Here is a 25833-nt window from a genome sequence, read left to right as displayed (position 1 = left end):
TGAAGGCTGAACGCCGGTTCACGGTCACCTGAGAAATGTACACCTTGGAGGGTTTGGGCGATGAGTAATTCTTTTTGGGAAAAAGCACGAGTAGCGGTTTTTAGTGTGGAGTCGTGACGTTTGGGAATTTCTTAACCAAAACAGTGTCTCCAGAAGACTGGGGGATTTGCCACAGGACAGCTTTGTGGGCGTGGGCTGGACAGACAAGAGTAAACGACACCCCGGAACATACGGTGGGCAAAAGCAGCATCGTAAAATTAGCATACCGGAGAAACCCCCTCTTATCGGATGAGTGATGCTTCCACGCACACACGTGTTGAAAAAGAGGGGCGCTACACACCGCAGTAGACGCACGACCGGCTCATACCTGTGTGGGCATAGTAACCGTTGCCTTTTTTGTACGAAGTAGTTTGGGTTTTTTTGTTTTGCTCACTGGTTCACCCGTAGTAGCTCAACCCCTGCAAGTACTCACGGCACGGCATACGTCCACTCAACACTCAAAACACAACCGCGGCCGACCATCGTTCGCCAGTACACTCAGCGGGTTCGGTTCGTTCAGTCAAGCAACACGTCGGGAGCGCGCGCGTGCTGAAAAATTTCGATACACCGATCGTACCTTTCTGCGGGCCACTTGCCAACACACCTCACATTAGATTTGACGTGTACGAAGGGGAAGAGAAAGAGAGAGAGAGAGAGCACGAGCGCCATTGAGTCACATCGGAGCAAAACAAACACTGGGTAAACAAACGCTGTTTGCCAGCTGCTGGCTCAGTTTCCGGTTCGTGGTGGAATTACAGTGAAATTTCAGTGAATTCCGTGGTTACTTTGATCAGAACATTCTCCCTCGCTGCGGGTTATCGATTGTGCTGTGCGTCTTTGCAAGCAATTAGCGTGATTAGGATAAAAATAACACTGTGCCAAACGGTGCCTTATGCGACGCAGTTAGTGCCGCTTAGGGTGTATCATAGTTGTACCTTCCACTCTCCGGTTCGTGAGCGTTTTTCGTTTTTTTCGTGAGAGTTCGCGCGCGCGTGTGTGTGTTTGTGCCTTTTTGCACGACCGTGTTCCGTACCGCTTCCGCGCGTTTCCGTGCGTGTTTCGTGCGCGTATCACGTGTGTGCGTTTCGGTTCCGCGCGTCGTTCGAGTGCGTTTCGAAGGTTACCCGGTTCGCGGTTTGCGTCCCGTTTGTAGCCGACGCTACCCATATAAGGCGTTCTGCCCTTTACAGTTGACCGTCCTTGTGCTTCCTCCCAGCAACTCACGATGGCATATTACAACCAAAATTATCACTACCCAAAGAACTGGAATGCGAACGGTCTCGGGTGGATTAATCCGGCCGCGTTCGCCCAGTCTCCGCCCGCCTCCCAGTGGCCAACCGTGCCGACGCCCGGCTCTTCGGGCTACTCGAGCCTTAATCCCTCCATCTCCGGCCAATCCCTCTCGTACGGGTTCAATCCGAACGTGATGCCGGCGCTGCCGGACAGTGGCGCCGGTTACCCGCCCGCCGGCAACCAGCTGCCCTATCCGACGATGGGCTTTGCCGGGTTCGGTTCTCCGATGGACTATACGATGCCAAATTTGCCACCGCCGGTTCCCGATGCACTGCTGCGGGGCGCTGAACCAGCGGCGGCCACATGCGAGGAAATTCCATTCCAATCCATCAGCATCCCGATCGCCGAGGGCATGTTCTCGCCGGTAAGTGAAGAATCAAATTGGGGTGGGAGAAGGGAGAGCTTTACTGGGATCACAATCGAATCGACTGTCTTGTTTAGAGGGGAATGAATCAATTAATCAACCGTTCAAGTAGTACAATACCATTTGCAGAAAATGCCCTTCAGCGGTGAATTGTAGCGAGACACGATCGTATCTGTCAGACCAAAACTTGTCTGCTTCTTTGTCGTCTTGCTAATTTCATATTCAGTTCAAGGGGATGAGCGTTTCGCCGAATGATGGGATGATTGGGGTTGGGGTTTAAATCCGTCTGGCAGACTGGCAGTGCAATAAACAGCTCCGATCTGTCCGTCCGATGGAAGGTTTTTGCTTGGAAGCAAAGTAGTACGTCCAAGGAATACTATTTTTAGCCTGCCGGAGTACTGACGGCTCAAACAAGTTCCATTTCCAAAACACCAGCGACGGTTCTCTGTTCGGGATGCAGTAAATTTCACCAAGTTCTGAAAATAATTAGTTCGCTTGTGCTCGTGCTCATAAACTGCAACAGCATGTGCAAAATAATAATGATTCATCGTTGAAAGTTATGTGCCGTTTTGTTGTTCGATTGTTGTGTTTTTCCGTTACGATTGCTCTACAACACGTTTGTTCCATTAGTGGGTTTTTAGAAACCGATAACAATGATGTGATTTTAATTATCTGTTTATGTCGTTATTGTAATCGTTAATGTAATGGTATCCAATCATGCTAAAAGCAGTCACTCAACTACACTCACCAGTCCTACCATATTATGCGTTATGTTGCGTACGTTCCACGCACCGAGCGCATGCGTTTCCTTCGATCCAAAAGCCTTCATAGGAAGGGGTAATATTAAAAGTTCAAAAATTTTAGCGATATGATGTGAAATCCGAGCTCTAGACATTTTCTATAGAAAAAGAAAAACACATTTTTGTCACACAATTTAAAAAACTAAATAATTTCCCTCAATTGCACATGTGGATTCGTCAGAGCGCGCCCTAACATTGCGCAGGTTGTCGTGTTTGTCAACACAGCTGACATGTAACACTTCCCAGCGAACAAAATCAGAAATATTTGAACCCAAGCACCGTTCCTGTATGTTTGTAAAATTCACTTGGCAATGATCTTTCGTACAAGCAACAGAAAACAATATAATTCAAACAATAATTATCTAGTTTTTTTGGCAAGCTTAAAGCAATGTCGAATATAAAAATTAGTCTTCTTCTTTCGAGAAACTATCGTCGGTCAAGGCCTTTTTCATTGGCTACCAGTGAACTTATTGTGTAACCGTAATAGAACAGTGCATATGAGGTTTGAACCCATGACGGGCATGTTATTAAGTCGCACGAATTACCGACTGCACCGCGAGGCCGGCCCTAATATGTACTTTTCGTACCCTTCAAACACCATACACCTTAGTGATGGAAAACTGTTTCATGGAACACATCGAACCATCAATCATTTACAATCAAAATTAATGCTAATCACTTCATAAACAATTAGGAAGTATAGGCCTGTATTATTGAATCCGTTCGTAGCGGGAACGTACGGCGCTAACATGAAAATCTAGGGATGGCAACACATTTCTTGAGCCCGGTCCTACAACGCCGCGGTGAATAACTGTAGCAACCATCTAGTACGTTAGGAAAATGAGTGTCGGGACGTACGCCGCCGCTACGAACGGATTCAATAATACCAGCCATAAGCATAACCGATTCCAAACATCATATTTTAAAGGATTTCTACATAAAAATGGATCTTTGCACATACATCTTTGGGTTTATATCTCAGGGTTGAGTTGACGTATCGAAATGATTGATATGCCATTCGATTGCTAAAAGTTGTGCAAACAAGTGAAAAAAATGTCTAGCTCCGTAAATATGTGAAACCCGTCCGAACTGTACAAGCGCGTAACGTGTGTTATGATGGTTCGTGCCGGCCATACGAATGCCGAAATTCGGAAGGCGGCGATGTGTTCGCTGAACACCGTAAAAATAATACGGTGGCCAATGAGCGGCCGTACGATTGGCAGCAGGATTCTGCACCATGCCATACGGCCGTAAAAACACGCCAATGGCTCACTGTCAATTTCGACCGATACACCAGCACTGACGTTTGGCCACCCAGCTCCCCTGACCTTAATCCTATGGATTACTTTGTGTGGGGCACAGTTGAGCGGGACACCAACAGGGCGTCCTGCAATACCAAAGCGGAGCTGGTGGCCAGAATAAAGGCCGTGTTTGCGGCCATCCCCAGAGACATGGTTGTCCGGGCTTGCGCACGGTTCCGGAAGCGAGTGCAGGCGGCCATCGCCGCGGAGAGTGGGGGCGGGGGTATTTCGAATAAAAAATGCGGTAAACATGTTAAGCTAAACTTTGTAGAATTTTTTTTATTTTTAACATTTAACATAAATTTGATAAAAATTCCTTTCCTATTCCCTCAGAAACTGTCAAATTTATCTCGAACACCCTGTATTTATACGTTTTAGGATTAAAGCATTTTTTTTATTGAAATGACGATTGAATGTAACAAATACTTTTAATTATCTTTCCTCTATTCGACTTTGTAAAGAAATTCTCTGCATTCGCCACGTTCGTAAGGCGTCATTTAACACACCTTATATGACGCTTCTTAGACGCGTGAATCATTCACGAAATGTTTCTTGGGTAGTCTCGCTGGGTACGTGAGTTTGTTGCTCACCGCAGCGGTGAGGTTAGGTTCAGTGTGTGCTGTTGTTGTTTGGCAGCTGCTGCTCTCCGTTCGGTGGTTCTGCGAGCTGGCGTACAAAAGTGTGTCTAAAATAGAGTGTGATTGGTTCGGGTAAATGAAAATCACTGTAAAATACGCAAAACTAACGTGATATCGTGTGTGGAATTATCGAAATTGTATAACGCGTAATCCGGGCGTAGTGCGTGAATTCCGTTTCCAGCTGAAAACAGTGATGACGTTCTGCCTTTGCCGTTTATGGGATTTTTGTGTTGCTTCTTTCGCACTGCCCCAGCTAATACCGTTCTCAGCCCCGAGGGTGCGCGCTATAGATGATGTCATCCCGAGCTCCACCACCAATAGCACGATGTGGAATGTTGTTGGAATAAATCCAAAACGATTAGCAATGGGTGTCATAATGCTGCAGCAGGCTGATGATACGTTCAAAAAGAATCTAGGGCTCTGGCCCGTGGCAACGAAACGTGTGCGCCAGCAGGCTTTGAATGTGCCGTTGCTGCCCTGGTTGGTGAAAGCTCAGCATGTAAACAAATCAGCTGTCATTAGAAGGGGTTGACGAGCTGCTGTTGTGTGAATTAGTGAAAGCAACAAGAGAATGAGTACGGGACGCGGCTTTCCAACTAGAATCACGGCACCCCGGATAGGATTCTTGAAGCGAAACAAGCACTTCCAACTGTGAAAGACTCTCCTTCGCACATGTGCGTGTAAAGAACTGTCTCTAGAGTGGAATTTATTTATAGGCATCACGCGTCCCCCAAAATCGGCCCAGACCCCTCACGGTAGGGTCATTTTTTTTCTTCATCTCGAACACAAAACCAGAGCTCTTTTGGATGTGTGAGTTCTGCTCAAAAAAGTAAATTCAACCTGCCACGCACCACAAGAAACGATCCCCATTTTATGCTTTTTTTCCGGAGCTGATGGTGGAATTTCGAAAACGGAAATGTGTCACCTTCGGCCTAGGTTTGCTTACACTGCTTCTTCCCCCTACATATTCCAGCAGGAGTTGAAGGTTAAAACGATTTCCTTGCACCCCCTCGCAAGCCGTTGAGTGTTTGGGCAGGGCAGTTAGCGCAGCGGCCAGGCAGGCTGGTAGGGGTGGATCGATGCTGAGTGCCGCCGGGGCGTGCTGGAAATGCTTCCACCCTTAGTTCATCACTCGCGCTCGCCGTGGTGACTGACTACGAGGTGTGTGTGTGAGTCTGTTCCAGCGAACAAACACACCGTGGCAGTCACGAGTTATAATTATCACCAGAATGGATTAGTCAGTAGCAACATGAGCTTATGATCAACAATAAGTCGCATGATACGTGTTGCGAATTGTACTACAATGCGTCCCGAGACAAGTAATAAGCGCGTCGGGCCGTAATTGTCCATAAACCAACTAATTGTAGTACATAGTTCAAAGAACTATATAGATTGTTACATTGTCATTGTATTCCACTGAATGGATTAAGTAATGAGACGTTATAAAATTAAGATAAGATAAGAACCTGATCCAAAAGATATCATCGGCACAAAGTCTCACTTTTTTTTCGGAATTCCGGCTACCTTATCGCACGTTCACGCACGCGACCAATCGATTCCGGCACGTGTTGTTGTTGCCACAAGATGATAAAGTGGGATTGATTCTAGGGCATGGTTTAAACGCCGGCGCCGGCATTGCATTATTTGTAAACAAATAGCGATATGGAGTGCAAATGCAACATCCAGATGTTGTTGATTGATGGTGCTTCTGTTTGGCTTTTGTAATACACTCAGCTACACTGAATATGTTTGTGTTTAATCAAAACATCACGCACAAGATATTTACAGTACGGTTGTAGGTGATAGTATAGTTGTTGGAGCCGGTTCAGTGCAGTTGTGGGATGTGTTTGATGAGGGTTTTGAGTGGAGAAAGCAAAAACTTGCTTGTCTGGAGCATATACTTCAAGGTGCTTCAAGAGGCTTTATTGGCTTGTATCAATGTTGAGATCTATATCCGTATCCTTTATGTTGAGAATGACCTCAACACACTGTTGAACAAATATCTGAGGCCTTAGTCGTCACTGTTTCGAATATTAAATAACAGCCCGTGCAAGTCTTTTATCAAACTCCAATTACATTACACAAAGCACGCCATGCTAACACCACTAACAACCATTTATTGCGTACAGAGAACAGACCCACTTACTGTTTTGTCCCCCCACCTGGAGAACGTTCGCGTGTTCCGCACGGAATAGAATAGCGCTTCCACCGACTCTTTCTCCGTCTCCACCGCTTCCACCACCGGCCCCGGACAATCAGTCTGCATCAGCATGGACGAGCTAAAGGTAATTGGGCGAACGACATCGAACGAACTGGAGCCCGTTTTAACCAACCACGCTTATCATTTCCCGCCTCCAGGGCCTCCTGAGCGGGGCCGGCAAGCAGCTGTTTGATGCGGCCGGTCAGGCCATCACCAGTGCCGCCACCGAGTACATAGGCAGCGTCATCAACGAGATGTTCGTGAAGAAAGAAACGGACACGAAGCGCTTCCTGCCGAGCATTAAAAACATGAAGGTGGTAAGTATGGCGGAGGGAGAGGAGAGACGATCGTTTTGATCATCAAGGTTGTGATCTTCCCAGGTTAGATCGTTCAATGTCAGTGCCGCTCAGTGGCGGTGGCGCATATATAAAACGCGGCCGCTACGGTCGCTGTTTTCGCTTCCCATCTTCCCACGAAAACAACACTGAAACCGGCTTCACTGGTTGGTGGGTAAATAGAAGCGTTTGGTGGTAGTGGGGACGGTTAAATGATAAATCTAAACAAACCACTCAACCGTACCGTAGCAGCAGCAGCAGCATCAGTATCACATTAGCATCTCACCAGTGTATCAGTACCGACTGAATCAGTCACCTTCACCGGTTCTCCAGCTGCTCCAACAAACAACGTGTATGCCATTCCAATGCAAACTAACCGTAACAATCGCACAAACACAATGAGCAGCTCCTAAACTGCTTCTAAACCCGTTCGTGACGGCCTTCGTAAAGAAAACTGTTTCCATTTGGCACATTCAGCACACGGCGGCGAAGGTCGATGAAAACTGATCGAACTAGTTTAGCGTTGGGCCATCAATTTGGACAAGAATTCGATAAAAGCAAACACACAATTACAAGGTTGAAAAAGGTCTATAATCGAAAAATAAGGTTCGTCACCTACTGTCAGGAGAATGTTATTTATTATCTGATTAAGTATAATTAATCCCTCCTACCTGCATATTATCTACTAGCAGTAGTGTTTAAACTCAAAATGGCTAGTTTGTTTGCTTGAAATGAGTGCATTTAATAATTTATAAATTACTCCTTGCAAAAGCGTAGATGGGGTTACTCGAACTACCAGTCCGCTGGGCAAAAACTTTTCATACTTCCCCAATCAGGACCATCGGGCTTTTAATTGCTAAAGTTTTCCCCCCGGGCTGCATAAACGCCTCACCTGCCTTTACATACACCTTCTCACCTTTGCCACAATCAAAGAAATTGTTGCGTAAAACGAACTCTTCGATTCCTTCGAAAAAAAAACAAAGAAAAAAGAATACTCCTTTCCCCCCTTCAGCCCCTTCTTTGTGATTGATTGCGCGGCGCTGCTCGTCTCGATAAAACGCTCTATCTCTATCGCACTAAAAGGAAGACAATCCAGCGAGCCACGACCTCATTTTCCAAACGGCAGGCGGATGAGGAAGGAATCAGAGAAAGGGAAAGGATATGGTTGTGTCGGCAAATGTGATTGGCGTTGGTACACTGGCTCGGGTTGCAGGCTGGCCACAGTTTCGTTGCAGCATGCAACGGGGAAAGGTTTAACCAAGGTGCAAGGATATAGTGCAACAGTAGTGAGGATTGTTTGAATTTGCGAAGAAAAAAGATCCCATAAAATCGTATGTTAAACCCATTAAAATTAAAATCTCTTATGGGTGACAAAACGTGTCGGGTCGGTGTGGTTAGCCGGCAGGAGTGTGCTGCCCCGGTAAGGGACATTCCGGACATTCTGCCCGATGGAGCAGCGGGGAAAAAGCATGCCCTTGAAAAGCGTGGCACGACGACGACGCTGCAGAGCGTGGTGGAGGGACGCATACTCAATGTGGCGGAAGTGTTGCCACGCTTCGGGCGTCACGGTCGTCGACGGCGGAACAAGTTTAAGGATGTCACAGCGGAGGTAAACTCTCTCTCTTTTGTTTCGATCCGTCGGGAGGTCAAGAAACGGATTGAATAACCCAGAGATGGGTGGAACAAGTTCGAAGCTGTTAGGGGGCTCAGCGGGATGCTAATGCAATCTCAGCGGGATATTCGGTTGATGGAAAGGATACAATAGTATGGCCAAATGAATTCTGTGTTGCCCTACTAGTGTAAAAGCATGGCATTAACTGTTTCGTGTGTGTGTCGTGACGATGCTTTACTCTGGAAGACATCCTCAGTGTCACGGACATCGTCTCCATCAGCATCATTCTCATCGTTATCACCATTCTACTCACAACACAAGCGTTCGACACTGTCCCATACACTGTCGTCGATTGCCTCGAACGCCCTCAGCAAGCAAACAGAACCAAAATCATGTGTATCGGGTTAGAATGTTTAGAAACAGTCGATTCGATGTGATTCTTTCAAAAATTTTCAATTGTCTTTTGCAAATTTTCTAATCAATTTCTTTCTCCCTTTTCCAGCTCGGAGATCGCAATGCCGGACAGCGGTCCAGCTTTGATGTGCAGGATTTCTACCAGATTCGCCAGCAGTGCCTCGACAATGGTACGCTGTTCGAGGATCCCGAGTTCCCGGCGTCCGCCTCCTCGCTGATGTACTCGAAGCGCCCCGATCGCCATTACGAATGGTTGCGTCCGCACGAAATTTGCGACGGGCCCGAGTTCTTCGTGGAAGGTTTCTCGCGGTTCGACGTGCAGCAGGGCGAGCTGGGCGACTGCTGGCTGCTGGCCGCCTGTGCCAACCTGACGCAGGACCACAAGATGTTCCTGCGCGTCGTGCCGGAGGATAATAGCTTCGAGGACGGGTATGCCGGTGTGTTTCACTTCCGCTTCTGGCAGTACGGCAAGTGGGTCGATGTGGTGATTGACGATCGGCTGCCGACGTACCGCGGGCAGCTGATCTACATGCGATCGTCGGAGCAGAACGAGTTTTGGAGTGCGCTGCTGGAGAAGGCGTACGCCAAGCTGCACGGGTCGTATGAGTCACTGCGCGGTGGCACCACGTGCGAGGCGATGGAAGACTTTACCGGCGGTGTGGCGGAAATGTACGACCTGAAGGACCAAACGCCACCGAATCTGTTCGAAATCATCGAGAAGGGCTTCAAGCGCAACTCGATGTTTGGCTGCAGCATTGAGGCGGATCCGCACGTGCTCGAGGCGGAAACGCCGGAAGGGTTGATCCGGGGGCACGCGTACTCGATCACCAAGATTCAGCTGGTGGACATCGAGACGCCGGGCCGGTCGGGCAAGATACCGCTGATCCGGCTGCGCAACCCGTGGGGTAATGAGGCGGAGTGGAACGGTCCGTGGAGTGACAAGTCGCCTGAGTGGCGCTACATCCCGGACGAGCAGAAGCAAGAGCTGGGGCTAAACTTTGACCACGACGGCGAGTTCTGGATGTCGTATCGGGACTTTACGCGCTACTTCGACCGGATGGAGATTTGCAACTTGAGCCCGGACTCGCTGAGCGACGACGAGATGACGCGGGGCAAGATCAGCTGGGAGATGTCGATGTTTGAGGGCGAATGGGCGGTCGGCACTACGGCGGGCGGCTGCCGTAACTATCTGGACACGTTCTGGCACAATCCGCAGTACGTGATCCGGCTGGACGATCCGGACGAGGACGACGAGGAGGGCAACTGTACGGTGATCATTGCGCTGCTGCAGAAGAACCGTCGCTCGCGGCGCAACATGGGCGTGGAGTGCCTCACGATCGGGTTCGCCGTGTACCGCGTGACGGAGCGGGATCTCGCCCAGAAACCGCTGAAGATGAACTTCTTCAAGTACAATGCGTCGGCGGCCCGGTCGCCTGCGTTCATTAATTTGCGCGAGGTGAGCTGCCGGTTTAAGCTGCCGCCCGGGACGTACGTGATCGTGCCGTCCACTTTTGAGCCGAACGAGGAGGGCGAGTTCATCATTCGCGTGTTCTCCGAAACTGCCAACAGCATGATGGAAAACGATGATAATGTCGGCGTCGGTGACCTCGATGATCGGGTAAGTGGTAGACACGATTGTGGATGTCGGTGGCGCTTACTAATACTTTGCTCCCCTTTTGCTTGCAGATTGCGCCCGATGTGCCCGGCTACGTCCAACCGTCTCCGCAACGGCAAGCCATGGAGCGTCTGTTTTTGGACGTTGCCGGAGCGGACGGTGAAGTGGACTGGGTCGAGCTGAAGCGCATTCTCGATCATTCCTTCCGTGATGGTAAGTGTCCTTCTCCGTCGCTTCCCCGCTGGGGATGTCGAGGAGTGTTTACAAATCGGGTTATATCTACCTATCCTTCCGTCTCCCACATCCCCTTCCAAGTAGTTTAATATTATGTGCACCGAGTGGGCGATTGTTTGCGTGTTGTAACCTTAAAATGGGGGTATTTAATTAAGTTTCTCGGCATGGAAAATGAGTTCGTTTTTTATGTTGAAATGCGTTAATTCAATTGAATTTCTAGTCAATTCGACTCGAATCGTGTCTTCTTTAATGGTTCTTATCGGGCGTAGCATAGTATAGTGATAGTAAAACATAATATTTATTAAAACATTTATTGCCAATGCAACATTTATCATGATAGTATTACTATAAGCTATTTAGAATAGTATTTTAGATAAGAATTAATTCGGGAAGAAGTAGTATGTCGCTGTTCAACAGCACCTGTGGGTAACACGTTTCCTGTTACATTCATTATCATTGTTTAGAAGATAGTGTTTTTTTGTTTGTTTACTCTTTTACTCATCTTTATTAACTTAAATTTCTAATATTCGTTAATTGTGTAACGTGAAGGATTTAGTATGTATTTGTATTAGAAATTAATGTAATATTATCACTGGAAACACGGGAGATTTCGATAAAGTTAAACCGGTAGGATCGATAAATTAGAAATTAAATCGTTAAGAGAAGAAAGTTGATAACTCTAATGATATTATAACAAGCCTTAAAACTCAGATAAATCAGTAACTGTGGGCATGCTTTTTTAGATCCTTCCTTTTGTTTTCGAATACAAGTCATTTAAATACAAAACAATCCTTAACTACAATTAATATTAGTATTTCGAGCGATTAAAGATGTTATTATTAATCTTCTGTTTGGCGTAACGTCTTACGGCGGACGGTATGATTATGTACGGGTATCGTACAGGCTATTGAGCCTTAATTCATTACCATGTGATAATCTGCTAGTCAAAATCCTTGCTATAGGGGAACGGTCCGGTCCATTCTAGGCTTGAACCCATAACGGGCATGTTTTTGAGTCGTTCGCGTTGGCCACTGTACCACGGGACCGCCCTGTTGAATGTTAAATTAATGTGAATCTTATTGAGTTTCTTTGTGGTTGTAACCCTTAGCTTCATTTCAACGACTTGTATTCGTCAGCATGAGGAGTGGACGTTAACGATCCTTCTTCTACATTAGATTAAGTCTGTGAAATGAAGTCTGTGTTGTGAAACGTATTTTTCTCTTATTGTTTGTGTCTTCTTTTCTTTTTTCGTATTCGTATTTTTATAATCGTATCATAATGACTTTTCTTACCTCAACCTCAACTACCCCGTGTCGTACTACACTAACTAATCGTACGTTTCCATTTAACATTCAATACACACATACATTAACACTCCATCCATCCAAACCTTCAACCACCTCCTTTCCCTATCACTTAATAAACTATCTGTTACTCGTGACGGTATGTGTGTGTGTGTCTCCCACCCATCAACCCAATAACCACTCAACACGGTCATCGATATCCGGCGTAACTGTGGCGTGATTTGTTGATGGCGACGAACCTTCCAACGACACGCCTCGACGCAAACAAAACGCACACAACGCATCGCAACAAAAACCAACACAAATCAACCGGCGTGTACCTCTTTTCCGGCGACCATAATCGACAACCATCGCGTGCTTCTCGGAATGCCTCTGGTCCTGTGTGTGGCTTTCCACTAGATTTACCCAAAACGTCCTCCCTGAACGGGCTGAACCGGCAGACGTACGCATCGCAGCAGAACGCGGAAGCCGGCCCGGCCGGTCCCGGCGGTGGCATCGAGGATCTGCTCAGCATGCTGCTGAACATGTGCTGCAAGGGCGTCCTGGGCGGCGACGGCGACGGTGGTGGCGGCGGCGGTACGCATCCTTCCGGGCCGGCCAATTTGGAAAGCCAAATCGTACCGAACCAGCCGCTGCATGGTGAGAGTAAATGCAATTTGTATACTGTTTCGTTGTCTTTTTTGTTTTGTTTTATTCTATCCTCCATTCAGTGGGTGGCGGAGGTGGCCCGTCTTTTGGGTGGAGCTTTTATTGGGTGTGTGTATTTTACTCTTTGTGATGGAATAGAAAAGGATGTTGTGCCATTGGCGAGGAATAAGGTTAGACTAGGGAGAGAAAGGACGATTGTTATTGGCAGTTGAAGGTTGCGAGTCTGTCGGAGTTGTGATCAGCAAAAATTGGTTAATGATGATGATTGATTGTAGGTTATCAAATGTATTTATTATCAAAAATGCTTCTGCAAGATGTATCAAGCATCAAAAAGCTCTTAAAGAGGGTTAGCAATGTATTCGTTACTATGGGACTGCTTAAAACTGACGTGTAGGGCCTCTAATTTTCAATTTCTACCATTTCTTTCCAGGTTTGTACTAACAGGCTCAAGCTTTTGTGTTGCGTATTTGCGTGTGCGTGTTTGTGTGTATTTTCTTTACACCGCTTTTGTGTTTCGTCTTGCTGGGAATGTGTTTTTTTTTTCTTCTTCGATGTGACTTTTGCACTAAACAGAATCGTTTTCTTTCTCACACCCTTGATTCACGCGCACAGCAAGCAAAGGTGTATATCTGCTTTGTGTTTTGCATTCCAATGTTATGGTATTTGGCGCAAAAAACTGTCCAGTGTGGGTGTGTGTGTGGGTAGGAGAAGCATTTATTGTTGTGTGTAGTTAGCTCTCTAATTTTAGACTATCTCTAGGGACACGTGGGCAAGGGAAATCGCTGCTTGCGATGTGGCGAATGTTTTTTTTTATATATAAAAATATCTGTTGAGAGTTTAAGAGTTAGAAACGAATCGGAAACATGTAATTTAAGAAGAAAATAGGTATTGTTATACATGATCGCTCAATCTGTCGTTAATAGTCAACCTCGAATGGTCTCAAAACGATAAATTAATTAGTTGAATAGGATGTTTATTGAACAATTCTTAATTTACAGGGATTTTCAGACGTTCCGGCGTAGTTTTGGGACATTTTCTTAGCTCTTTCTAATAGGAAATGATCATTATGTAATGGGAATTGGACCTATGACACCTTTTTAAGACAGGCTCAAGAGAAATTGCAAATTCCTATTTGAATTCATAGATAGTTTTGGGACACTTTTTCAGCTCTATCTTATAGGAAATGACTTATACATTATGGGAATAGGATTCTATTACACCTGTTTGGGACAGGCTCAAGGGAAAATCCTATTGGATTTCTATGAAACGTGTATTCATCTATCTTATTTATTTTTCATTTTTTCCTTTTTTAAATTCGTCATACAAACGAAAAGAATTTAACGCTTCAAATCATACACTTTATTTACCTTCCTTCCGTCCTAATTTACATTCAACTATTTCTGTGGCGGTGTTCGGAAATTCCATCAAACATTGCAGTTTGCTGAAATTATTGCGCACTGTAAGGTATATAAGCTGGCGGGTTTTGGCAGGTAAAAGTAGTACCAACTCACATGCTAATAGTGAGTTTGGTTTTCTCTTTTGTTACTTTGTGTTTGAAAAGATGCTTACTGCTGCTATATTAAAGCTTTTGGAGTCTAAATTGTGTAAAAAAATCTGAAGAACCTTTGGAAATTAACCAAGAGGGAGGACTATATTGGAACATTCAAACCAAGCACAAGCATCTTTCATTTAATGTTGTCAGCCCTTTTAAGCATGCTTGTTTGATGTTTTAAAATTGTTCTGAAGCAAAGACATTCTTAAATGGAAAAATGTGATTTTCCCCAGCAATTGTTTTGCGTAGGTTATTTACACCAACTTCTGTAAAATCTCTTTTACAAATCGCTATCCGTAATATTCCATTAATCTTCTTCCAGCGTTCTACAGGTAATGAATCAGCACACAGTGTCTTCTAGTAGCATAATCCTGTAGCGATCATCATCATACAACGAGTCGTGTCTTCCCGTACAGTTTTGCTACCACCACTTCCAAGCGTGATCAATCCTTTCTAGTAGTCTGCCCCACCCTGTTTCTTACTGTTGCCGTTCTAAATGGGCCTTTATATGCTTTTCTACCCCCAACGCAACCACTAACATACCTCTTTGTTTTGTTTCTTCCCTTCAACTCACACACATACAGATAATATCTCATCGGAGGGCTTCTCGAAGGACGTGTGCCGTGCGATGGTAGCGATGCTGGATGTGGATCACACCGGCAAGCTGGGCTTCGAAGAGTTCCAGCAGCTGCTGACCGACATTGCCAAATGGAAGGCCGTGTTCAAGCTGTACGACACGGAGGGTTCCGGTCGGCTGAGCCCGTTCCAGCTCCGCGAGGCACTGAACTCGGCCGGCTACCATCTGAACAATCGCATCCTGAACGCGCTGGTGCATCGGTACGGGTCGCGCAGCGGTACGATACCGTTCGATGATTTCATCATGTGTGCCGTCAAGATAAAGACGATGATCGGTAAGTGTTCAAGGAGGGGGGTCTATAGTGCCGTTTTTGTTTTGTGTAGTTAATTGAAACCATCTCCCTTCCTGCCCGACGTACAGAAATCTTCCGCGAGCGCGATACGGACGGTACAAACCAGGCCACGTTCAGCATGGACGAGTGGGTCGAAAAGACGCTGTACTCGTAAACAAAACTGGACACTCCCGGCAAAGAATGCGCTCCTGTAATGCATTTTCCTTCCCCTTTTCACCACAGCGAAAGGAGCGCTTCTCGCTGTACTCGAAATTGTTGTACCTTTTACACGGAAAGTCGTCAGCATCACTTATTTAAACAACGCGTCAGGGCATCTACTGTAGATCACATCGAACGAGCTAGCAGCTTGTTTAGTGATTAAGTTATTATTTTATTCGTCACGTTTAGTTTCCTATTTTCTTTTTGTTGAACTATAAATCCGTTAGTTTGCTGTTAACTGTTAAGGAAAGTGTGCATGCGGCTACGAAAATGCCGCTTCTTAAAATTTTAGAACTTCCTCTTAAACAACACACAAAATTTAAGTGTCTAACACATCACACAATCACTTTTAGGGAAACGTGCACGCTCCCATCCACGCGTTGTTATCGTGTGTATTATCTCGTCCGTAAACAAAACAAACAAAAAAATCGCGCCATCACATGATCGTTCAATACTTAAACCCGCTTCCCCGCCACGTACGTACGGCGGGGTGTTGTGAGGGATGAAATCGAACAAATTTTAACGTCTCTTAAATCCGGCGCAAGGCGCTTTTGATATTCATGTTAATTATGTTGTGCGTCGTTTTTTGCAGTGTTTTTTTTCAGTTTTAATTTTTCATTGTTACAGAATAAAGTTGTATTTATGAATTACACCAACTACCTACCTTATACATGAGAAATGAGTGTTTGAGGAAGCAATGCGTCGTGTTTTCGGTTCGTTCAAGCATGGTGACATTTAGGAAGTACTGGGCGTCTCCATAGGGTTTTGGTTTTGCAAAAAGGACTGAAAGGACTGATCATTACAAACCGTATGCTGTGAATGTAACAGAATGTTAATGTTGAGATATTTTAAACAAAAACAATGTGCAGTTTAAATGTTTACGGTTTAAACGGCGCACAGTGTCGGGGAATGCTTTTTCTCCCACCAACTGTATAAAAACAACAACGCTCCCTGGCACATGTCACACCGTCCCGAAAGCGAGCAGAATTTATCGCTTGGGGGTTCAGCACCACCGCCCGGGGCCCTTTTTAAAATAATTCTTCCATTGACACATCCCCATCTGGTCGAACTGCTGACCTGGCTGGGCTGGCGTGGGGAATTCACGCTATTTTTAAACCCGCCCGTTGTTCGTGTTTGCAAACAGATGTTCCAAACGTTCGGAGGTGTTCGGTGGCGTATGCGACATCATATTTGAAAAATAAACCACAACAGATCGCAGGGGAAATGCAGGGGGAAAAGAGTGTTGCGAATTGAATAGCTCGCTGTCGTCTGCCTTTAGGTGACTGCTGTTGTTCGAAAAGGGGATCAGATAAGAGGTAAACTGTGCAAAGAGGTGTAATCTAATTAAATTGGCCATGTTTGCATGCTTCTAATTGCATCGTTGGTTGGGTGCGGAGTGAAGAGTGAAGTCATTTAATTATTTTGAATTAATTTTGCATGTAATATCGGTGTTTTTAGCTTGATTTTTGGATAAAAGGTGGAAAAGATCTCAATCCCAAGGAAGCTGCTGCGTCATTTACGACACAGCTCATGAGATCATGTTACATTGGTAATTCGATGGTTTTCCGATTTTCCTACTGCCGCATGACGCATAATGACCTTGAGAGAAGAAAAAAGCGCCAATCCAAGCAACCTATTTCATCGAAAACGCTTCGGAGTCTGTACGAAACCGACGCCTGTGCTAGTTATCCATCGATTTGTCGATAAAAACTTCAACACCTTCTCAACTCTGTGAAAGAACCTTGAATTTGACAACATAGACGCACACACACACAGAGGCAGTGGTCAAAATGGCCCTGCAATCTCTGCAAACCATATGGCCCCGCAGTTCATCCGGAGGTGATCGACCGACTGCGCGAAGCAATCGGGGTCGAGTTTTCCCTTCACATAAAGATAATGTTTTGGTTTCTTTTTTTCTCTTTGTAGAATTTAATGAACATGTGTTGTGTCTTTTTTACAGCAAAAGAGAAATTCACCAAATGTGTGTGTGACGGAGGACGGGTTTAAATATAGTGTCGACGACAGAGGGCAACCATCGCTTTTATGATGGCGATAACTTCATTTCCTGTCCACGCAACCCTTCTGCTTCTGCACCGCATGCAAATGATGATGGCAGATGAGGTTTTATCCGTTTTAGTTATTCTTTCTTCAAATTTATGCGAAATTGTAACCCAGATTAGTTGGCACCGTTTGAAAGGAGACCTTATAGAGGGTGGGTTTTTCAACTTCAAAGGAAGGTTTCGTTCCTACTTCTACAATATGGATTTGTGAAAAAGCACACACATACACACACACACCGTCGTATCGGAAATAGCAAGAAATACAAAACACTTTTAACGTTCGCCGTTTTGAAAGAAAACTAAGCGCGCCAATCAAACGACGTGTGATGGACGAGGCGCGGCGTCTCGTGTTGCATAGAAAGCGAGTTCTCCGTTTCTTTTCACGCCCCTTTCCTTTCTCTATTGCTATGGCCTTTAGCAAAGCCACCATCACACGGCCAGTTGACAGTGCTGACGCCCGTGAACTTGACGGTTTTCTTTTTGGTGAGCGCGCTGGTGTTGCAAGGGAAGTGGTAGAAGGCCACAAGGCGGCAGAGAAGGTGGGAGGGACGAATTTATGACAGTCGCATGTCGCCGCATAGTAGTTGGGTCATTGTGTTAGTGTGGTTGAAGAAGGAAGTTGGTTGGTGATAAATGCAGCGGTGGCTTTCAATGTATTACATTGGTATTGTTTGCTATTTCACGTTTAATGTTTGACTCTTTCTTACGTTTATGTATTTCATTGAGTTTTGTACACTTTATTTTCAATCTTTTTATAACTATTTTGTTTGTTTTGAGTTTCAATGTATTTAACTGTTCATTATTGCTATCTTTTGTTGACTGTTAGATTTTTTTCATAGCTACTTAACTCCTTTACTTTATTTTATATCATTAATTATTACTTTCTTTGCTTTGATTTTGTTTGCATTTGTTTTTTGGTGTTCTTAAAAGTTTATTTTTATGTTTTATTTAAATTTTTGTACTTCTGTTTTCTCTTATTTCCTTATTATTTCACTCGTTTTTCATAGGTTTAGTAATATTTTTGGTTTGGTTTCTTTATTACTTTACTCTATTTATCAGCTTGTTCTTCTATTTGTTTAGTGCTTTTGGCATTTCTTGTTATTTATTCCTTTTTCCTGTTTAATCTTATCTCTTATCATATTTAAACGTATTTCTTATTACTATATTTGTTAACATATTTATACTTTGATTATATTGTTTATTTTTTAGTTCGACCAACAAATTGAAGCAAATCAAGAAAATAATTCTCACACATAATAAGAAACCTTACGCCACCAGCATTTGATCCCCGTAACCTTGCCACTTGAAAACAGCTCATCTAAACGGCTATATCAACAATTAAAGACCGTTAATCATATCGGCTGAACTCTTCCAATGAACCGCCACCGGAACCCGAACGAGCGATCATCTAATCAAGTACTCATTGCACGTGTGTTGTGATGGAGTCGGCGCTTCTGGCGCCTCTGTTCATTCCCGCACACCAAACTGACAACAACAACAGCACCCAAATCAGGAACCGCTTGTATTTGTCCACATAAAAAAAGAAAGAAAGCAATAAGAAAAAGCCAAGACGTGAATCTGCCGAATCTTTGTTCATTCATTCGTACGAACAGAGGCAAGGCGAAAGGATGAAAAGTGAACACGCGAACTCGCACGAAAGCGCCCCCTTCCGAACAGTGAACTGATCCCGAGCGGGTGTTGCGAGCAGCGATTTCAAATACTTTGCGCGCATACTTCGATGCCCGGTTTTCAGTTCGCAATCGTACGCCGGTTCGGGCGGATGTGTACCGCACGGGGCATCAGATAAACGCGCATTGAAAGTGTTTGGCGCGATCGCGTCCCCGCAGTTGATCTCTTGTGTTGTGTTGTTGCGGGCGGGTGGTAGCAAGCCGAATAGAATTGAAGCGTGAACCCGTGTGTTTGTCGTGAGTGTCAATATGCCAGCCATAACGAGGACCGGCAACCGGCCGAACGAGGAGCTGCTGAAGGCAACGCGCCGGTCCACCCAAAGGGGCATCGTAACATCCCCAACAACGACGACGACCACCAGCAGCAGCAGTAGCAGTGGCCGCATCACGACGACACTGGTCAAACCGACGCTCCACCAGTCCCGTACGCGCTTCATGCCGATCGAGTTTGATCGCAATGGTGTAAGTGTAAGGGATTGGGATGCGACCCGCGAATGTGTGTCAGAGTTTGGTGTGCAATTACAAGAAAAGTGTCCCAACAAAGAGGGGAGAAGATTCAGAACGGAACGGTGTATAACAGTCGGTGCAAAATTCAAATTTAAATTTAGCCTTTTTCGCACCGAACAAGAAGCGCACATTGGCGGTGCCAATGGAAGACACGGTTCTCAGGGCATGCTGCAAGTAGAGCATGTTTATTGAGGCCTTGTGTCTAGTGTCTGATATCCTCGAAACCGGCCTTCCAACCGTGCAATTGTTCTGCAAACTGCAGCTCACCCCGTTTTGCGACCTTCATAGTCCAAAGCCGACAAACCATGACCATGTCGGCCAGGAAATGAACGAAGCATCTACGCAAGTCGAGCGATATGATGACGATAAATGGCACACAAAAAAGCTAACAAAGCTAAAAACCTTCCATTCGAGAACCATGCGGGCGCCCCGAAAATGTTTATTCATCCATTGTCGAGTTGGGTTCTGCGTCGCGCGCTCCGGATTCTGTGGTTGCTTTATCGCGTTGGAGAAGGTTCTGTCCGTGCCTACTTCGTTCTCCGTTCTGCATGGAACCGGTTTTGTTTTTGGAGTTTCTGGGGTTTATTACGCCCTTCGCGGTGGGAAGAAACGGGACCGCAAAGAAGAAAATTGCAAGAAGCATTGGAGCATGGAACATGCTTTTGTAATGCTCGCGTTTTTGCCTGCGGTGCTTGTTGTTCTGAGTGACCTTTTCGTGGGTTTCGTGGCTTATCATCAGTGTGTTTTGCGGTTAGCGAAGATTGCGCTAAACGGCTTTTTTGCGTAATTTTCAGAAGAACCTATTTTTTGTCGTTTCCCGTTCCAAATAATTCCAAATCAAAAACTTCTGTTTTGAGTCGCTTCATTGAATGTTAGCGTACGTACGATTTATCGCACCACTCCCCACGCCGTGTTGACAAGACGACGCTAACCAACCTGTCACATACCCCACATGCCGGAAGGTGAACGCAGCAAGCGTTGACGCTTCGTTCGTGTACGACCACACTCTACCGGTGTGTTTGTTTATTTGTTTTGTCTTTTTAATTTGTACAGCAAACGCCTCGCCATTGTGACTGGGGGAAAAAGGTGAAGGTTTCGGGGTGGGAATTTCAATGCCGTTTGATTTTTCCTGCTCGTCACTGGAATTCTGTGCCATTCATATTAAAGGAAGGTACAGCATTCTGTTGTTTAATTGAGCGTTCGGTAGCGTACTGGAAAATCCCGGCGGAACGAGTTCACGGGTTTGTTGCTGTCCCTGAGTCACAGCAGTTCTACTCGGCGAAGGGTTGTCCTAATCAACATTGTAACTGATAAAACTGCGTCAGACAAGCAATACAGCGGAGCAAACTATTTCTTTATGTTTTATTACCATTCCAGTGGAACGAATCGATTAACGGTGCAATTAACGCACAGCATGGAGCGGAAACACAGTGCCGGCCTGCAACAGGTTGGCTATTGGCAGCGCTTATCGAACGCTTGTGTTTGAACTTTGATAAAGAAAACATCTGTTTGCCGCCGGTTTGAGCTCATTTGGCAAGGGTTTTGCATAGTCGAGACAGCAAGACGGCAGTTGGCGACTAGACGGATCGATATTTTCCGGCGTTCGTGTGATGATAATAATGCGTGTCTCTACAGTTTGCGCCACAAAGACGCGTGTTTGCTTTTGTTGAACGCTGGACACGATGTCATGCTCGTTGTTCGTAGTTTGATGACTTGGATGACTAGTATTGATGTAAGTGGGGGATAGTTATGCGCTAATGATGCACAAAGAGCTCGCTAGCGTTTACTGGAGCCAATTACTCTCTACGGTGATCAACCGACAACAATGAACAGATTGTCTCTTTTTACTTTAATATGAAGGACACTTAACTGTAGAACAGAATTTCATATGATTGAATCACACGCAAAAAGTCGGAATCTTTTGTGAAGGGGTCTTTGTTTGGGGGGCTGTAATTTTCGTTTCTTTATTGCATCAAGTTTGCTCTTTCCCTTTGTTTGTGTGGGTCAAAATAACCGTGAACGGTCACGACCTAACCCAATGCTTTTTGTTGTATCCGACTAAGACGACAAACGTACAGTTTAATGTCTAGGTTAATACTTGTAAGGTCGGGTTTAATGTTCCAAAAATTACAAAGGAATGTCCTGCCTCGAACTTAAAACATCTCGTGTGCTCCAACACCATCAAATAATTAACAAAAAGTTCCATTATGCCGCGAGTAGTAGTGACGTTACTAAAAATAAAACTAGGTGACCGTATTCCAAATGAACAGTAGTACTTTACATTACAGATGGTCGGTCGTTCCAAGATCGTTCGTGGGAGTTTATGAAGATTGCTTTATTTTTGTTTTCGTTGCAAGTGACCCTAATAACAAGTGAAAACAATCTCTTACTTGGGTAGGATTGAGTAGGATCAAAAGAACGTTGTTTTTCTTCAGAAATTTATGTAAACTGCACGTGAAAAACATTTGATTCCACTTTTGAATTTAATTTGAACAGCATTACAGAAGGGAAATGGAACAGTAAAATCAGGTTAGTCGTTGTTAACAAGCGTTAAAACACGTGTTGAACATGTGGTACTATAAATGGCTTGTCATGTAGAGCGCGGCATGTTCTCTTTTTTATAGACCAGAGCTGGGGAAATGTGCTCCCATGTGGAGTTGGATTGATTTTGTGTACCACAAACAGAAAAGAAACATAATGGAAAATGGGATATAATGAATAGTATAGCAACAAGAAGAAATACATCGAAGAAGAGAAGGAAATACCAATTGGAATTAAAGGCAAATCCACCAACATTAATTTTACAAGCATTCAAATTAAATGCAATTAGAAGTTGAGCGGACATAAGCACTTTATCCGGGTCAACCACTTCCTTGGCAATTTGATAAACCGCGGAAGACGTTCAACACAATCGGACGTTCTTCCCTGAATCGCTTTCACACCCATCGTTCGGTGGCATTTAATGTAATTAATTTTCGCGTCGACCACCGGTCACGCAAGGACATCCTAGGCACACCCCAAACTCTGACACCTGACGGCCTGAGGTAGGTCGACAAAGCAACTAACGAAATTACCCACTTTTCCCCTCCTTTCAACTTCCCATCTACAGCGTGCCTACCCAAAGCCCGATCCGCAGCGACCGGCGTACGTGCAGGACTACTACAAGCTGCGCACGGACTGTCTCCGGGCGGGCAAGCTGTTCGAGGATCCGGAGTTCCCCGCCGACGATAGTTCGCTGCACTTTTCCTCCTTTGCCGGCCGCCAGTCGCAGTACAAGTGGTTGCGACCGCACGAAATCAGCCCGGACGCGGTGTTCGATGTGGATGGGTTTTCCCGCTTTGACATCCAGCAGGGACTGCTGGGGGATTGTTGGTTGCTGGCGGCGGCCGCCAATCTTACCACCTTCCCGGTGCTGTTTAGCCGTGTCGTGCCGGATGATAACGATCGTATCCAGGGCGGTCGGAAGGGGGTGGATTATGCTGGTATCTTTCACTTTCGCTTCTGGCGCTTTGGTCAGTGGTACGATGTGGTGGTGGATGATCGACTACCGACGATACGAGGGCAGTTGGTGTACATCAAATCCTCCACGAAGCATGAGTTCTGGAGCGCCCTGTTGGAGAAGGCGTACGCGAAGTTGTTCGGGTCGTATGAGGCCCTGTCCGGTGGATCTGCAAGCGAAGCGATGGAAGACTTTACCGGTGGCTTGACGGAGGGATACGAGATGAAGGACGCTCCCGAGGGGCTGTTCGAGATGATCGAGAAAGGATGCAACAACTACGCGATGTTTGCGTGCAGCATTGAGGCGGGAGCGGGGGAGATGGAGCAGGTGACACCGCAGGGTCTGGTGAAGGGCCATGCGTACTCCATCACGAAAGCGCAAGCGGTGGATATCGAGACGCCACGGGTGAAGGGGAAGATACAGCTGCTCCGGCTGCGCAATCCGTGGGGCAATGAGAACGAATGGAACGGGGCGTGGAGTGACAAGTCGCCCGAGTGGCGCTTCATCAACGAGGACACGAAACGCTCGATCGGGCTGACGTTCGAGGTGGATGGGGAGTTTTGGATGTCCTTTCCGGACTTTCGCAAGTGCTTCGATCGGGTGGAGATGTGCCACCTCAGCCCGGACTGTCCGATCGCTCTGCAGGAGAGTCGGTTCGCGTGGAGGCAGTGCGCGTTCGAGGGAGAGTGGGTGCTGGGCAGTACGGCCGGTGGGTGCCGTAACTATCCGGACACGTTCTGGCACAACCCACAGTACGTGATCCGGCTCGATGATCCCGATGCGGACGATGAGGCGAAGCTGTGTACGCTGATCGTGTCGCTGATACAGAAGAATCGACGCTCGAAGCGAAATAAGGGCATCACGTGTCTTACGATCGGGTTCGCGATCTACCGGGTGGAGCCGAGTGATCTTCAGCGGAAGCCACTGCCGAGAGAGTTCTTCACGTCGCATCTGTCGGCGGCAAAGTCAACGTTTATTAACCTGCGCGAGGTTACGTGTCGGTTCCGGCTGCCGCCCGGATCGTACGTGATCATACCGTCGACGTTTGAGCCGAACGAGGAGGGCGAGTTTATGATCCGGGTGTTTTCGGAGTGTGCGGCCAACATGCAGGAGAACGATAGTGCGATCGGAGTTGGTACACCGACGGTAAGTAGCGCTGGGGAAAACAGGTTTTGGTTAATGTTTGTGGTGCTTGTGGAATGAAGAATGCGGGTAGATGATCATCACTGTGTAAAAAATCATAAGTGCACTACCACTTCCAAGTATAATTGCATCTGTATGAACTACATCACTCTTGTAAATAACATTACCTCTCTAAGGATCCATCACCATCCAAACCTTCAGCGGGAGTTGGTCCACCATCTAAGCCTTCGCCCAAAGTAAGTGTTATTTGAATGTTTCATGTTCTCTCCAATGTGTCCTATTCCAGCATTCACACAACCAATGATCTTCTTTAACCTTGTTGTAGGACGTAGACACGGGAGTTACTGACGCACAGCGTGCCACCATGGAGCGGCTCTTCATCGAAGTGGCCGGTGAGGACGGTGAGGTCGACTGGATGGAGCTGAAGCTGGTGCTTGATCGTTGCTTCCGCGAAGACATCGTCAAAGCATCCCGTGGCATCTCCCGCACGTATCAAAGCACCCGAACGACTCCACTGGAAAAGCAACAATCTGTGGCCGGCACAGCTTCGGCCGCCATCTCCCAGACGAGCCTGGAGCGAAGCCTGTGCGGGATGTGGAGTACACTGCAGAACCTGTTCCGGGATATTGCCGGTGGAGACAACAGCCCGCCGGCAGCGGCGAACGGAGAGCGTCGCGAGCTGATGAGGAGTGAAAATGTCCCCCAAGTGCATGGTAGGATCTGCAGGAGCATTGATCTTTACATTAAGATCTTCTTAATTACTGTCTGTTTTTCTATTTTCCAGCGGATCCATCCAATCCAGGCTTTTCGAAGGATGCGTGCCGTTCGATGGTGGCCATGCTGGATGAGGACGGCTCCGGTAAGCTGGGACTGGCCGAGTTCCAGAAACTGCTAGCCGATATCGCCCGCTGGAAGGGTGTGTTCAAGCAGTACGATAGCGATCAGAGTGGCCGGATCAGTCCGTTTGAGCTGCGGGCAGCGCTACAGTCGGCGGGCTACACGCTGAACAATCACATCATCAACATGCTGATGCATCGGTACGGTTCGAAGGAGGGTGAGATATGGTTCGACGACTTCATTACCTGTGCCGTGAAGATCCGGACCATGTTCGGTAGGTTGAATGAGGAGCTGTTGTTGGATTGTTGGATTGTTGGATGTTAATGCTGTGCTCTCATTTACACAGACATCTTCAGAGCGCGGGATCTAAGCAACAGGAATGAGGCTCGCTTCACGCTGGAGGAATGGATCACGAAAACGATCTACTCGTAAAGTACGAAGGAAGTTTGTTATCAAATTATATGGACCAGTGGAAAATGCGTGACATAGTCACCTCATTTCTCTTGCACAACTGTAATCGTAAATGTTTGCTGAAACTCTGTGTTCGGTGTATTTGCAAGTACACATTAAAGTTAATGTTTTGAATGTCGTCTCAAAGACGACGATAAATGTACGATCAAATC

At 46.2% G+C, this 25833-nt stretch overlaps 2 protein-coding genes and 1 long non-coding RNA gene across 10 annotated transcripts; all 3 read left to right on the top strand.

Annotated features, from left to right (window-relative positions):
- Nucleotides 1-509: 509 nt before the first annotated feature.
- LOC120904804 (calpain-A-like) lies at nt 510-16132 on the top strand. Of its 7 annotated transcripts, none has more exons than XM_040315174.1 (8): nt 4377-4507; nt 6565-6720; nt 6794-6952; nt 9085-10614; nt 10683-10824; nt 12549-12794; nt 14934-15260; nt 15347-16132. In XM_040315174.1, the coding sequence occupies exons 2-8, from the start codon at nt 6706-6708 to the stop codon at nt 15430-15432; spliced, it is 2505 nt and encodes an 834-aa protein (XP_040171108.1). In that variant the 5' UTR covers nt 4377-4507; nt 6565-6705; the 3' UTR covers nt 15433-16132. The 7 variants fall into 7 exon arrangements, with proteins under 7 accessions (XP_040171102.1, XP_040171103.1, XP_040171107.1 ...); XM_040315175.1 differs by having other exon boundaries at nt 4384-4476; XM_040315168.1 differs by lacking the exons at nt 4377-4507; nt 6565-6720; nt 6794-6952 and adding an exon at nt 510-1696.
- A 644-nt stretch (nt 16133-16776) lies between these two features.
- Nucleotides 16777-17817, top strand: LOC120904807. Its single transcript, XR_005739827.1, has 2 exons — nt 16777-17315; nt 17403-17817. It is a non-coding gene; the product is annotated as an uncharacterized LOC120904807 (long non-coding RNA).
- Nucleotides 17818-18736: 919 nt separating this feature from the next.
- LOC120904805 (calpain-B-like) lies at nt 18737-25831 on the top strand. Of its 2 annotated transcripts, XM_040315176.1 has the most exons (6): nt 18737-19686; nt 22841-24376; nt 24550-24609; nt 24699-25086; nt 25158-25484; nt 25557-25831. In XM_040315176.1, the coding sequence occupies exons 1-6, from the start codon at nt 19474-19476 to the stop codon at nt 25640-25642; spliced, it is 2610 nt and encodes an 869-aa protein (XP_040171110.1). In that variant the 5' UTR covers nt 18737-19473; the 3' UTR covers nt 25643-25831. The 2 variants fall into 2 exon arrangements, with proteins under 2 accessions (XP_040171110.1, XP_040171111.1); XM_040315177.1 differs by lacking the exon at nt 24550-24609 and having other exon boundaries at nt 18746-19686.
- Nucleotides 25832-25833: the final 2 nt, after the last annotated feature.

This window comes from Anopheles arabiensis, chromosome 3, assembly GCF_016920715.1.
Source record: "Anopheles arabiensis isolate DONGOLA chromosome 3, AaraD3, whole genome shotgun sequence".
NCBI lineage: Eukaryota > Metazoa > Arthropoda > Insecta > Diptera > Culicidae > Anopheles > Anopheles arabiensis.
The sequence above is the reverse complement of the archived record's forward strand: the minus strand, read 5'-3'. Positions and strand labels throughout refer to the sequence as shown.

Excerpts from the sequence above, each read along its gene's own strand:
- LOC120904805 (XM_040315176.1), top strand. The coding sequence starts at position 19,474 with ATGCCAGCCATAACGAGGACCGGCAACCGGCCGAACGAGGAGCTGCTG. Across the intron at positions 19,687-22,840 it reads TCGAGTTTGATCGCAATGGT|CGTGCCTACCCAAAGCCCGA; the intron begins GTAAGTGTAAGG and ends TCCCATCTACAG. Across the intron at positions 24,610-24,698 it reads CATCTAAGCCTTCGCCCAAA|GACGTAGACACGGGAGTTAC; the intron begins GTAAGTGTTATT and ends ACCTTGTTGTAG.
- LOC120904804 (XM_040315168.1), top strand. The coding sequence starts at position 1,265 with ATGGCATATTACAACCAAAATTATCACTACCCAAAGAACTGGAATGCG. Across the intron at positions 1,697-9,084 it reads CCGAGGGCATGTTCTCGCCG|CTCGGAGATCGCAATGCCGG; the intron begins GTAAGTGAAGAA and ends TCCCTTTTCCAG. Across the intron at positions 10,825-12,548 it reads CGATCATTCCTTCCGTGATG|ATTTACCCAAAACGTCCTCC; the intron begins GTAAGTGTCCTT and ends GCTTTCCACTAG.